This window comes from Epinephelus lanceolatus, chromosome 10, assembly GCF_041903045.1.
Source record: "Epinephelus lanceolatus isolate andai-2023 chromosome 10, ASM4190304v1, whole genome shotgun sequence".
Taxonomy (NCBI): Eukaryota; Metazoa; Chordata; class Actinopteri; order Perciformes; family Serranidae; genus Epinephelus; species Epinephelus lanceolatus.
The window spans coordinates 20,819,868-20,834,905 of NC_135743.1; the positions used below are offsets into that span (position 1 = coordinate 20,819,868).

The following is a 15,038-nucleotide window of genomic DNA, read 5'->3' on the forward strand; positions in this document are numbered from 1 at the left end:
TCAGCAGAACCAAGCCAAATGTCGAATTAGAAAGCTGTCAATTCTACTTATATTCAATACAAAATGTTCATTTCAAATTCATGTTTCAGCAACTGGTTACAATTCTTCTATGTAACAGAAGAAAAATAACCCCCTGTTTAGATTTGGCCTATCTTTTCCTAATTTTGCGCATAAAACCTTTCCAGTAAAAGAGGCCAACAGGTCTTAATAATTGTTCTGGCCTTTAAGTCTTGAGCAAAACGCTGACACTCACCGAACATGTTGCCAATATGCCCGTTCCTCGTCAAAGGCCGCAGCTCATTCTTGCCCCAGGCGTAGCGCTTGTAGTTGTCCCAGGCAAACTTCATCATCTGCAACACAAACAGAGGGCAGACATACCGGTCACCGGACTGATAGCAAAGAGACACACCTCTAGACCCAGACGTAATTAAACCAGTATAGCTCAAAGGCAAAGGGAATGATAGCTTGTTGATCAGACAGGATTAAGGACAAGCTTGCAATTAACACACATAAACCGCCCCGCTAAACAATAAGATTGACATCGCCCCTGCAGCTACTCCTCTTAAATTAAAGATTGAATGATGTCAGTAGATAAAAAGCAGGTTTAACAGATAAGAACGCGTCTTGGAGAAGAAAGTACTTTTGACATTGATGCTCTGCACTCCTCCCCAACTGCTACTAAAAAAAAGTGATCTGTACGTGATTTGATGTGATGTGAAGTAGGAAACTGTCTTTGATGGAGTAAAAGACAAAAAGTAAGACAGGGAGGTGAGAGATGAAGACAAAAAGTGTTATAATTTCAGCTGAAAAGCCCAAAGCTGAGTGATGCATCTTTGCCTGAAGCGACAAGAGTTACAATTAGCTGAGAAATACGTAAGAGGAAAGTTGGTTTATATTAATCAAACAAATTCAAACAAAAAGAAAACATAAAAACGAGCATGTCAATATGTTCACAATGACAATGCCAGACAGCGCAGAATACACAGCCGCTGGATCATAAAAACAAATTGAAGGCAAAAGTCAGACAAAAATTTGCATACTATACTGATAGCTCCAAACTAATTCAATTTTATTGCACGGAGCAACAATTCAGTCTATTGGAGATGTTTGTCAGGCATTCTCACAAAGATATCACAAAGAAGATTTAACAAGGACAAAACTATCAGCCTTGTATTTCGCAGGTGTAATGTTTATTATATTCAGCACTGAAGTTTAGCTCGTAAGCATGCTAACATTTTCTTATGAGAACTAGGGATGTTTTCAAACGACTTATTTCCCTGATGTTTAAAGCTGCAGTAGGTAGAAAGCCTGAAAACGGTTGATTTTTTAGTCTCATCTGAGTTAGGTTTCGTTCGTCTCCGCCCTGAGTCCCTCCTACCAGACGAGCACGCGAGGATTTTATCCTACTTGGTTCTATTTCTCCCTCTCTGGGAGCCTCGGCTCTCCCTCACCGCGCAGCAGCCCTCCCCATCCCTCTCGAGCCTCACTCTCCCTCACCGCGCAGCAGCCCTCCCGAGCCTCACTCTCCCTCACCGCGCAGCAGCCCTCCCCATCCCTCTCGAGCCTCACTCTCCCTCACCGCGCAGCAGCCCTCCCCATCCCTCACCGCGCAGCAGCCCCTCCCATCCCTCCCTCGCGGCCCGCACATACTCCCAAGCCTCGCTCTCCCTCACCATGCAGCAGCCCCTCCCATCCCTCCCTCGCGGCCCGCACATACTCCCAGGCCTCGCTCTCCCTCACCATGCAGCAGCCCTCCCCATCCCTCCCTCGCGGACCCACACATACTCCCAAGGCTCAGCTCTCGCTCTCCGCGGAGAGCCCTCGGCTCCGCTCCCACAGCCAACCCTCGCACCCTCCGGTCGGGCCCGGCCCCACCTCACCCTTCCCCTCCCTCCGGGGCTCCGGGGAACCGAGTTCTGTCTTCCTTTTTTGGGTTTTTTTAGCCGTGTAAGCAGTTGTAGCCAATGCTGGAATAGCTATTTTACCTGGTGCACTGTTCGCCATTGCCGTTTGCTCTCCCCTTCTGCCGGCGGCATGGGAACGCGCATATGCAGTACAACAGCCAATGGGAATGCAGTGGTCTGAGCTGACCTTTGATTGGTTAATGCACATCGGCACGATACTGATTCTTTAGAGGCTGAGCCATGGTGAGGTGTAGAAACCTATTGTTTGTCTCAGACCACTTGATTTACATTATGCTTAGAGGATATTATAAAATTTTTACTCAATTATACCAAAACAATGTTGCCTACTGGAGCTTTAAATGGAGAAATTAAAAAATTGTTTAAACACGGTCAGAAAAAAATACTACGTATATTACAAGTCATCTAAAAATGGCAATCAAATGTTATAATAACCAAATCATATTTAAAATACCATTAAAATGTGTGGCAATTGGCACCACAAAATAAGAACATTGAACATTACATTATACTACAAAATATTACAACAACTCACAAAATAAAAGTTAACAATTAACATTTATTTACTGTGTGTTTACCGTACCAAATCACATTCACATGGTAACTCTTTTGTGCAACATACAGCAGCAGACTTGTACTGTTTGCACAGACACACACTCGGTTCCATACACTGATTCTGAGAGCACATGTGTGTGTTTGTACGTGTGTGTAAAAGAAAGCAAGAGGGAAAGAGTTGTCTTGAACGTTGAGCCAAACTCTTTTGTTTTCCTGTTGTACGGAGTAATACCTATGACGGCAACTAGCAAGGGTAGCAACGTTTAATCATCTACCCAACTACTTGTGTACATTCCAAAAAAGCACTATATACACAGTACAACCAATGCTTGTGATGTCATGAATGTCATTAATTTTGCAGATTTTTGGCCCTGGACTAATAGTCAAACGATCACCAAAGCTCTGACAAGTCTTCCTGAGGGGGACATGGAAATCTCTTCCACATGTCACAGCAATCCATTAAGTATTGTTGATAGATTCCACTAAAAAAACAAAATGTTAGCCTCATGGTGGCGCTAGAGGGAAAAGTCAGAGGGTCGGCAAAGTCTTTAGGATTTAACCTCTAGGGACCATGATTGTCTGTACACAGGCTTACTCATCAAGACTCATCAAATCTGAATTTAAGACAATTTAAGACTTTTTAAGGCCTTATATCAAGAAAATGTAATTTAAGACATTTTAAGACTTTTAAAGGACCTGTAGACACCCTGGTACACAATGTCTTGGCATTTATTAGTTGTTGAGATATTTCAGTCCTTGTCTTGTCACCCTTACTAGATAAGGGTTGTTTTAGTATGAAAGATGAATTGTAAAATTTCAGCTACTGCATATGTGTGGGTTTAAACGTTCACAGGTCTTTCTATTAGGGCTGCCCATTATATATTTAAATTATGTTATTACATTTTTTGCAATGTCACCTTACACAATAAACACATTGTGAAAGACTGCGATATGGCACTGAAGGATTTTTTGAGTGTGTTTAAAGAGAGTATCGGCAGAAAACTGCAGTTTAAAATGCAATGCATTTTATTCAACAAGCAATCTGTAGTATTTCAACAGTATACTGAAGGCAGCAGAAAGGTACACTTTATTATCTGTTTATTTATCTCAAGTAATATTTTTATAAAGATATTCAGCAATTCTGTGGCATATTTTCCTCATATTGTGCAGCTCTACTTTAAACCTCACACCAACAATTTGTTGTTGAAGAAATGAACTTAGATGAAGATATCTTTCCTAGTTGTTTATCCTCATGTTTACATTGATGTCCCTCATGTCAATTTGCAATATGGCAATGGAGCAGTTGCCATGCAAGCCATGTTTCTTAATGATTTAGCTGCTATCATTACTTTGCCAGCATTTCTTTTTAAGAAATGAGTGCTTTCTTCATATCATCATCAAAGAGGTGCCATGATGGCCATGATGCATGGGCATATAAACAATAGCCTTGAGATAATTACACAAGTATTCTTGACTCAAGTGTTTTCAACAAGGATGACACATTCATGACATTCAGCCGTCTTCATTGAGATCAAACAAATGTGAAGAGAGTGGGTGCCCTCCATGCAATGTGCTGAAAGATGGACAGACAGTCCAGGATTTCATTTTTTACCCCTCTCTGGATTTTCACAGAAACACGATGTCATCGCTATTATCAATACAACATGAGATTCCTGGCTCTCCAGAGGTGGGCTCGTATAAGCCTCTGAGAAATAGACAACATGAATCCGATTACCTCTGACAAGGCCTCCAGCTGAAAATCCTCTCACCCTAAAAAAGCTCATTATAAACACCTGAAAGAATACAGAGCTCCAGCCATTTCTCACACTGAAACAACCACAGTGTCCATGAAAGCCACAAATGTTGAAATAAATGTTAAATGTCCTTCAGGTTTAGGAAAACGGTGACAGCAGGTCAGAGAGCTGGGATTTGATTACAGGTGAATTATATGCCATTAAACTATTTTGAGGCTATTGTGCCCGTTTAATTTGTTATTTGGCATTTGTGCCTCGACACATTAAAGCACCGTGTACTGAAAAACATTCAAAGATCAGACGAAACATCACAGTGGGGTCATCTTTGTTGTTTTCTTCTGTTGTTGTTTTTATCTGGAGTATGGCAGCATTTTAAACAGTGCTTTTTTCCATTTATAAAAACAAATACTAATAATGTATGCAGCAGCAAGCACACAAAATGTGAAAAACAAGCACACAATATGATTAAAGGGAATAGCACCGATGAATCTTATGGTGGAAATATTTAATTTTCTTCAGGAAGAACAAAAATACCTGGTGCCGGTCTGATTGTGTCTCGACAGGATGTTCTGCCTGCAAATGTCTCAAGTTATATTTGAAACTTACTCCATCTTTTATAATGCCAGCTTGTCTCGCTCCTCCGGCAGCTTTATAAGCAAAAGAACAAAAGTAATAAGAAAAAAAAGTCTTTGCACAAAATGTGGGATTTGGTAAATGTTAGAACTCCAACTCCCACTGCGTTTATTTGAAGGGCGTATTTATACAGACTGTACGTCATACAGTCTTTGCAGAAATGATCAAATTGCAGGATGGAACCTGCGAGGGAAGCAGGACTTTACGACAGCCATCAAATAAATGTCGAGGAAAGTAGAAAACAAGCAGATGGTATGCTCAAACTGCATGACTGAAGGCATAGAGAATGTAAAATGGCAGCATTAATCAGCGATGACATGACTTTAAAAGATGCAAAAAGAAAGGATTTAATGCCGCTGGCTTTGTAAAAATTATGATGGGCATTTCTCACTGTTTTATGACATTTCATAGACGATCTATCAAAACAGTAAGCAACTGATTACTTAATGAAAATAATCTTTATGGTTGCAGCCCTGCTGCACAACTTGTCAGAGAATATCCTTAGAGAGATTTCTACAGTTTTACTACAAGCAGGGTTCATCGAGTTCAACTAAAGACAATTTAAGGTCTTTTTAATAGCACAAAGAACGCAACTGAAAACCTGCCTCATGATCATACCGGCCAAAGTATGAAAGTGTGAATGGATAATCAGCAGGCCTATCATTTTATTATCTTTCTTTTTTTCCCCCCTCAGTACTTCCCTGCAGGATATAAAAATAATTCCAAATGATATATTTATTCACACTGGGAATATCTTCTGTGCTTTGAATGTAGATTGGGTCCCAGAATGCATTTAAAACATCAAAATAAAGCTTTTTTTCATCAAATAGAAGTGCTAGGGGAAGATCCTTCAGGTCCCTGAACAAGGCCTTGAATGTCCTGGAAAACATCCCTGACCTGCATATACCTGACCTACGCAGGCCTACTGAGGACAGCAAACGTTTAAAGGTTGAAAAAAGGCAATTCATTTATTATATATACTTATAAATATTTTAAACGTTTGTTTATTTACTGGCCCCAGGCCTACTGATATCTTTTAAAAGTGGCCCCCAGGCAAAACAAATTGAGCATCCCTGGACTTAGGTGTAGGAAACTAAATTCAATGCTTTTAAGACTTTTCAAGACTTGCACAAGGAAAAATGTTGTTTTCAAGCTAGAATGTAAGCACGTTCAAACTCACAGTCCATAAGAATATCTGGCTCAGCTTCCTGCTGCTACACACTGAAGATGTTTCATTCCAGTGGAGGGAGACAGATATCTGGCATTGTGTTTTCACATCCCTGCTGTTGTGCGCTGCAGAGGGTCATAGTGTGGGAGGACTGGGGTCATGCAGCCGTAGGATTGCTGATGTAACAACCCATCATCACAGCACACAGCGCTAATCAATAGCAGCAGCCACAACCGAGCACACCGCCCCAACACTGCTTCTCGAAGAGAGAGAAATGGATGAATGGTTCATTTCCAGGGGCACAAAAAGCAGACACAGACGTGATCTGACAGGACAGTGACCGTTCTTTGGTTTAAATAATTGACAAGTTGTTGGGCAGAGGAGATCAATGACTAAACACAGAGCCAGGGATCAAAATAAATCGAGGACTGACCGGGGTACAACATGCCAATATCAAAACTGTAGGTCAGAAGTCACGCACTGCTGATCATGGGATCGAAAATGGTCACACAACATCAAACAGATCATGAAAGTGGCACAAGTATTTACACCTTATCAACTCAAAAAATATATTAAAATCCCTGAGGAGAAGATGTAATACCACAGTTTTTATCATATCCAACACAAACAAAGGAAGAGCCTTAAAACTGCCACAATATTCAATTTCCTTCTCTTCTTTAAAGACAAAATGTTTAGATCCCCCAGAACTATTAATACTCCATCCACTCTTAAAAAATATAGCTATACATTGCTATAAATATCTTTCTAGCATGGATTATACCACTCCAAGAGGAAATGACACCACAGGAGGGTACAATTATCTCAGTGTTGGTCCTCGCCTTCCTACAAAAGCCCAGCATGGACACCTAACTGGTCAGCAGGGTTTCCTCTGCATCCTTCAGAGCAATGCTAAGTCTCTCTGGACAAAACACTAGAAAACCACATGTATAACCGAAAGAAGATAAAGCACAAACATGACATTGAGAGACTGCTGTGTCAACATTAAAAGCACAGTAGTTAAAAAATAAAACCAGTTCAACCACTTTGGTAAATTAGGATATACAGTAGGGGTGGGAATCTCCGGGCGTCTCACAGTTGGATTAAATTCTGATTCAGAGGGCTACGATAGGATTATTAATTTATTTATTTATTTATACAGCTGACAGTTACAGTGTGCAATAAACATTTCTGTAAATGCGGCAGTTTAGTCAGCTTGGCTAATTTTCCTCTAGTCCCGGGGCAGGTCTGATACAACTACAGAAAAACACATACAATACATTAAAACAGGAACAACAGTACTGTACATAGAACAGAGTGCATATCATAAAGGGCTCAAAAGATACGTAAAAACAGGGACAATGGTACTTAAAACAGCAGACTCTTACAAGCAATACAAGCATCTGTAAATCAGATAAGACTGTTCCAGCTCAGTAAAGTATGATTTCTTAAGTTAAGTAAAAATAAGTTTGGCTTCCTGTCAAGCACCTTAAGAGCCTGGTGGTATACCATTTGTACAGGTGGCTTGTGCCCAGCTTGTCATTCATTATAACAAATGTGACATAGCATTGAAATATAGCAGTGCTGGCTTAGTAGTAAGGCAGTTTCTGATTTGGTGGAAACTTGACAAGTTAAACTTTAAGACATTTACTATCTTATTTTGTTTGTTGAATGCTGGATTAAAATCAAGTATTACATCAAGATATCTTAAGTCAGATATCACTGTCAGCTTTTCCCCTTCGACATAAACATCAAGTGTAAGGTTATATGCTGACCTATAATCTGTGTTCTTTATGTTAAAGTAAAGATGGGAGTTATTAAGCCACTTGTGACATAGGCCATCACTGTCATGAGTTCAGACACAGCTTGCCCTTTGGCCATTGCATGTTCATACTTCTCAGTATCATCTGTGTACATTTAAATGTCAGACTTACAGTACAGCATACAGTGGGAAGGTCATTTATGTAAAGGCTAAACAACAGCAGAGGCCCCCGAATTGATCCCTGAGGTACATCAAAATAACGGCTAAGTGCTGAGGACAGTTCATTGTTTATTTTGCCCCTCCATGATCTGCCTTTCAGATAGGACTGCATCCATTGAATCACATTAGAAGGGAAGTCAAATATTGAAAGCTTTGCAAGAAGAACTCCATGATCCACAGTGTCAAAAGCTTTCTTTACCAGTCACCCCAATCACTATCATCACGCTCAGCCTCACTTAAATTCAAGAGGAAGCCTAGCTTAGAACATAAAGATGACACACATGTTTTCATCCATTATGTTTCACCGTCCAGTTGCTTGAGCTGTAAGAACATTCAGTCCAGTCCTACAAACGTGTTCCAGGCAATCATAATGCCGAGAATTCTTTTTCCAGACAATCTTTCAAGAGAGAATTTGCAATTTTTTTCCCCCAACCCCACAGTGACTTGCAGCATGGACCACTAGTAAGGCTTTAAAACTTGTTTTATCTGTCACTGAAAAAATGAGACTTATCCAACAACGTCCACTGTTTAACAGTTTCAAAGGATGATGCAGAGGCAAAGAACCATCTGGCATACAGCAGAGACAATCTGAACTAAGGTTTCTTTGAGGCAATGACGTATAAAGAAAAAAGAAGAGATAACAAGCAACTTCTAAACCAAAAGTATTGTTACAGAGGAAGAGATGGTATAATGAGATGTTGCCAGAGGGAGAGGTCTGAATCTGGAGTTTAGATGAAGTGATAAGTCCTCTGAAGGGTAAGGCTGTGCTAATATTTTAATAATCTAACCAACGGCAATCCACAGTAACCGTAAAGCAAAATGAAATTACTGCCATAACCATCAGTATGGGTTATTCCCAGAGTATAACTATGTGGTTTTTCCTCTCATGACTTGGCTGTAGTTTAGACTTGATGCTGTGCATCAGCTGTTTCCACTTTTTGGTCTTACGTATAAACCATTCCATGGGAAGACATGCTGCTCGGTATTTCCTCCAGTGGGCCCTCAGGAGTGGCTTCCTTGGATGACAGTCTTTGATTTAAATCAAAACTTGTCTGCACAGACGGCTTCTCTGAGGCTGCTACTTAATGACAGCGGTGAGACGTGCAGGTAATGGTTACCAGCTACTTTCCACACAGGCAGATATTTTTTACAGGGAAAAAAAAACAGACTTGTGTAGCTGCCTTGACAATTCACATTCACTGTGGTTGTTGCTAATTAGCCGACAGTGTGGGCTGAAGTAGGATGCACCACCAGTGAATATCACTACACTGGTTCATCATAAACATGGTACTGGCAGCTGGGCTTGGACTCAGTGGCGCCAGCGTGGCCCAGGAGAGGTAGCTATGCAGAGATTAACTGGTGGGCTGAACAATTTGTAGCTTATTCTGGACAACTAATTAGAGCAGATTTTCTGCTTAAGGCACAGCAACAGTCCTCATCCCCCCCGATAGCACCACACTGTGTAGCTGTGTGGGTTTCTTCAAAGAATCCTGCCTTGGGAAACTCTACAGCACACTACGCTTCTGATTTAATGACAGATTTTCTTTTTATATGGGAAAGATATATATCAGATACTGTATGTGTGATAAGCACACACAATGCAAAATAATAAAACACAAGACAAGTCTAATTAAATGCTGAAAAGCAGAACTGAGGTTATGGAGATCAAGAAGTTGAACTATCTGTGTGTGCCAGCAGAAAAGCAGGACCACACCATTACCAATGCTACGGCAGATAACGAGAGCTGAGCTACATCCTGCTAATTAAGCTGCATTTCAGCACGATCTTATGCTTGTACGTGTTTATTAGAAAAATTAAATAAGATTTTTAAAAAGCAAAATGATAATCTGCATATACTAAAACTTGCAGGTAGCTTGAGGCATGGTTCAGTTTTCAGGTAACACTGGAAATCTTTAAAAAGGGAAATATTTCAGACTGCTCGGTTTGTGGTGTGTTACTGTCTTTATAAAAAAGAGCCTCCGTGCAGTGCAGTGGTTATACTTCATGGTAATACACTGCCAGGGTTTGGAGTTTGATTCCCACTGGGATTGTCCATGTTGAAAATGTACACACTTGTGGTACCTACTGGCACTTTGGATTGGAGGATCCATCAAACAGCATGCAGTATGAGACCAGAAGTAACCGTCTGTATGCAACTCACAAGTTTCCTAGGTTGGTCATATTTGATCATACAGCATATTGTGTCTTAGTAGCTAAGACAAAATAAAACCTAACTCAGCTTTGACTGACAGCAGTGGTTTATTACAGGGAGGGGGATGAGTAATTGATTCCTGAATTACTCACCATTAGTTAATGAGGGAACTCAATTTCTTCTATTTTTCCACAGGTGTTTGTGTAGCCTACATATTTTAAATGTTTTACACGTGTGTACAACACAACTATCTGTTGGCTCCATTAAAAAGATGTGTGAATGAAAAACAAACAAAAAAATGTTCAAAAAAATAAACAATTTTGATGCAAGCTCTCGACTGGCTGTGTGGTCTTAATTGGTGAGAGGGTGTTTATCACAGTGGGACTGATCTGACCAAATGCGTACTCGCCTTTCTCCTGAACATGGCAACATGGTTGTTTTCCTGAGAAAAAAATACTCTGAAGACAAATCTGTGTTAAGTTTTGAGAGGAGAGGAGAGGAGAGGAGAGGAGAGGAGAGGAACTGGGCATTGGGCATTTGGTCAGTTGGTAGGCCTGTTCCTCCCAATTTGACGAGTTACTTGTCTTTTTAAAATGGTATTTATTTAACATCACTTTCAGTAATGGTGCTAGCTACACGTTCTACACCCCTTCAATTCAATTCTTTCTATTGTCATTGTAAATAAATAATTGAGAGTGAAACTTTTGTTTGGAAGTTTTGTTCCAGTACTTTTTTGGTTCTGGTGCTTGCACTGATGTGACACCTGTCCATCCACCGTCATCCCCGGCTCTCTGCTTTGTGCGACAAGGGGGTGGTGTTGGCGGCACAGGACGGAGTTCCCCAAGGACCGCTGGTAGACGATGGCCGTATATTTTTGGATTAATAATATGTAGTAGAATTTTGCACATACATTCCTGTAATCTTGCGGCGGTGATAAATGTGATTGTGCTACTGCTCAGTGTTGTATAACACACCCTGTGTTGGGAAAAAAATACAATTTTTACCAACGGACGCCATTGTCCTACCATAAATAGCATACGCATGGTGTAAGATGACGAGATCCTGTTTTGTTTAAAAGCTCTTCTCAGAAAGAAAAACAATTTATCTTGCCTACTTGATACTGAATGACTTCAGTGCTCTCTATACTGAGATGTATAGAGATGTGACATTTGTACGGTTTATTATTTAATGCTTTTTCTTATTAAAAAAAAGGTTATTTTGTTAGTTATGAATATTTTTTTTTTATTTAAAATGGTTACTGTGACTGGATTAAAAATAAACATAATGCATTGGAGATATTACTGTGCCTTGTTACTGCTGCTGCCGTGCTCTTTAAGATGCTTTCTAAAAATAGACTCCCCACCGCAAGGAATCAATCCCTCCTCAAGTAATTCATGCGATTCCTCGATCTGGGATTACTCGTGCCCATCCCTAGTTTCTTTTCTATTTTCAAGCAACAGACAGCCATCCCAATTTAAGGAAAAGAAAACAGCGGTTAAAATCTTTTGTACACATTTGGAGAAACCAAGAAAATGAGAGGATCACAATGAGAGATGCTGAGGTTTGTTGTTGTCTAAAGAAACTCAGCTGCCACATGGTTGGAGAGCTGTTTGGAAACAACTCACCTTAATTATACTGTGTGCCAGAAGTGACGGAAGTAAACTCATATCCGATGATTTTAAACAGTTGAGTGTGTTTTCAGTTGGTCAATCTGGTCCTCAGTTGCTCTTAAACTGAGCCACTTACTTTAGGGTGATTAGATTTTATTTAGATTTCTTTTATTAATTTACTCAACAGGGACAATGCTCAGACAGCCTACAAACAGAATAAAATATAAAATGAGCACAAAAACACAAAACAAATAAATACACACACAGAACAATACACAAGGAAAAGAAAAAACACGCAGGGAAAATAAATGAGCAGAACGCAGTCTCTTCAAAAACACTGACAAAACTCTGTGTAAACCATGCTGACCACAGCTCCTCTTTCTTGGCTAAAACAACATGATCATTTCATAACAGATGAACAAGAGGCTTATAAATAAACATAAAGCATGCCTGAAAGCACACTTGACACTTTCCCACCCTGCACGTTTTGTAATGCAGTTGTTGTGTTTGGTTCCACGAGCGAGGCATCCCTTTAATCTGAGGAGGCTTTGGGTGGATCATGGATAATAAATCATCCCAGCACCCTGGCATGGCAGCCCCAAGACTCTGCTGCCGTTAACGAGGTGCTGTGTCATCACCTGAAACTGAGGGGACCTTTTGGCAGAGAAGATACAGAATCAGCTTTCCCCCATCGTTTCCCCCTGAACTTCCCACCTTAACTTGCACATTTTTTTCACACTTCCTCCGGCTTCCAGTATTAGACCTGCCCTGGAGCACAGCCATTTCCTGCCTATTAAAACCACATTTATGGTGAGCGGTGACGGAGCTGTGTAGGTCTCTGAAGGCCAGCGAGGTTTCATCCTGAGTCAGCACAACACCATGGTCAATTACAAGCAAGTCCCAAAACAAGAGCCAACGTTGGACAACCAGGCAACCCTGAGCTGCGGATTGTTCATGCGTGGAATTAATGAGTCTGGAATCAATCACAAAATCAGACCAACACATCTCCTGAATACAAAGACATAAATCAGTTTCAGAAGTGTGTGTGTGTGTGTGTGTGTGTGTGTGTGTGTTGTTGGGAGGAAGGCACATTATTAAAAATAAAATTGGTTATTGTGCTTTCCATAATAATAGTAGATAAACAAAAAATAGAAATGCTACATAAACCTCTGCTTGTTAATGCACTAGTCCTAAATTAAGTCATGTTTGGTTTTGTCAATAAATGTAATTAATGTTTTTCCATTTTCATTAAAAATGTTCCATCTTCACACAGTTCTGTTCTGTCATATCTTGAGTGTTTAAGTCTTGCCTCTTTTAAAAAGAATATTAACTGTAAATCAAAATATCATGAGACCCAGAGAGGAATAAAACTTGTGATGTCATTGACCAAACATTAGTCGACCAGAAAGGTCATTAGTCGGCAAGATTTCTTTGGTCCTAGTCGCAGGAAAAAAACAAAAAAAAAAAAACCATGAAACTCTATTAGGAGCTGTGCCTTGTCAAAATAAAGCCTGTATGATTGGACCATGTGGGAATTTAATTTGAAAGGACAGACACAGGAAGAGGCCAAACTCAGCTGTCAGACAGGAGTAATGTTACAAACCAATCACATCCAACAGATATCTTTCCCTTCTTCTGTAAATATTCAGTCTGATAAAAACAGAAAAGTTGATCGCGTTTTCCAGGCAGTTAAAGATGTGGCACGTGTACGGCCCCTAATTAACAAGGCTGGTACCTGCAGTTATTCCACGGGCTAGTTAATAACATGTCGGATGGGAAATCCAAAGTGTGGGATCATTTTGGGAAGGTGAAGGACGAACCCAAGGTGATATGTAAACTCATCTTCATTGGTCGACCACAAACATGACGTATTATCTGAAACATGTCAGTAGCTACATGCCCATTAGCCACTTAGCACAATCATTACTGCTTTGCCGACAGCGTCATTAACAGACGGCTCGCTCAGTGTGTGACGTGCACTTGTAGATAAAATATAGGCCTATATCTTAAAAGAAGGTTCATTAGTATGGTTTTGTATTACTCTGTAATGTAGCACAGTGTTAACAATGTTACTGATACTATTCTTTCCCACGCCTTAATAACGTGAACATGTGGCTGACTAGTCAACTAATGGCCCTAAATGATGTTCAATTAATATCGTTTGCAATATTTGTACGAAGATTGATTACAATCACATCTGTCTCCTACGTAGGAGACAGACATAGGTTTTATGCCTTTGTAAAATATAGATTAAATGTATTTATTTTACAAGAAAAATATGATTGTCAGTACCTCCACCAATAAGCTAAGGCTGTATGTAGGAAAAAGTCGGCAAAGCACTCACTGCTGCTCGTTAAGCTCATTACCATTAGCAAATGGTAATAATTGAAGGAAACTGAAGTGAGTATGTCATTATTTTATCAACTCAAATCTTCCGTAATCTGGACTACAGCAGCTCAACAGTTGAGAAAAATGTTATGAGAGAGAGAAAAAAATCACCCTGAAAATACAGAAGAGAGGGTACATGCCCTCCATCCCCAATAGAAATTACACCCTTGATAGAATATATTTTTTAATTAGTGAGCTGTGTTATGAGGGAGTATTCAAAACTCCTGCTCTTGCGCAAAGCTACAAAATATGCAAAGTAACTGTGCACCAAATCACAACAGACTTCTGATTAGAATATGCCTGCACAGTCCTTGTAATTAACAATAATTGAGTCAGCAAGCCTTGGTACACTCAGAGATGCTTACACCCAGCTGCAAGACACATCATTTGAAAAATTTTGAAAAATCACTGTTATGACTGATGCGAACACCTGGATTTGAGCTGAAAGTGTGATCATACCCAGAGAATTAGCTTCCATGGTATTTATTCCATGTCATTTTCTGATGTATTATTTTCAAGCCAGCTATTAGTATCCATCTTTTCAAATTGCATAATTTTTAGAGCATTTCCACTAATGGAATTTAAATCAATGTTAGTTGTCACAATGTAAATTCACTCTGGTGTTTGTACAATATGTGTACATATGTATTTGTCTGTGTATCTCTCTCTCTGGCAGGTGTCCTCTCTGCTCGCTCCAAAACGGATCATTAGGAGAGATATGTGGCCGGTGCCAAGTCGTCTCCTGAGCGTCTCCCACTGGTGGGTTGAGAGTTCCAGAGCGCCATGAAAGATTCATGCCAAGAGAGAGAGAATCGCCACAAGGAGCCTATTAAAATGTCTGGACTCGGGTCTTGAATTGTTGGGGAGGTAGACCTGGA

General features: G+C 40.2%; 1 protein-coding gene across 2 annotated transcripts in view; it reads right to left on the reverse strand.

Annotated features, from left to right (window-relative positions):
* LOC117266098 (mannosyl-oligosaccharide 1,2-alpha-mannosidase IA) overlaps nt 1-15,038 on the reverse strand; it is a 260,952-nt gene that overhangs the window by 158,687 nt on the left and 87,227 nt on the right. For both annotated transcript variants that reach the window (XM_078171741.1, XM_078171740.1), the window contains exon 2: nt 254-350. In XM_078171741.1, the coding sequence (XP_078027867.1) occupies nt 254-350 (97 nt within the window). The remainder of the gene's footprint in view (nt 1-253; nt 351-15,038) is intronic.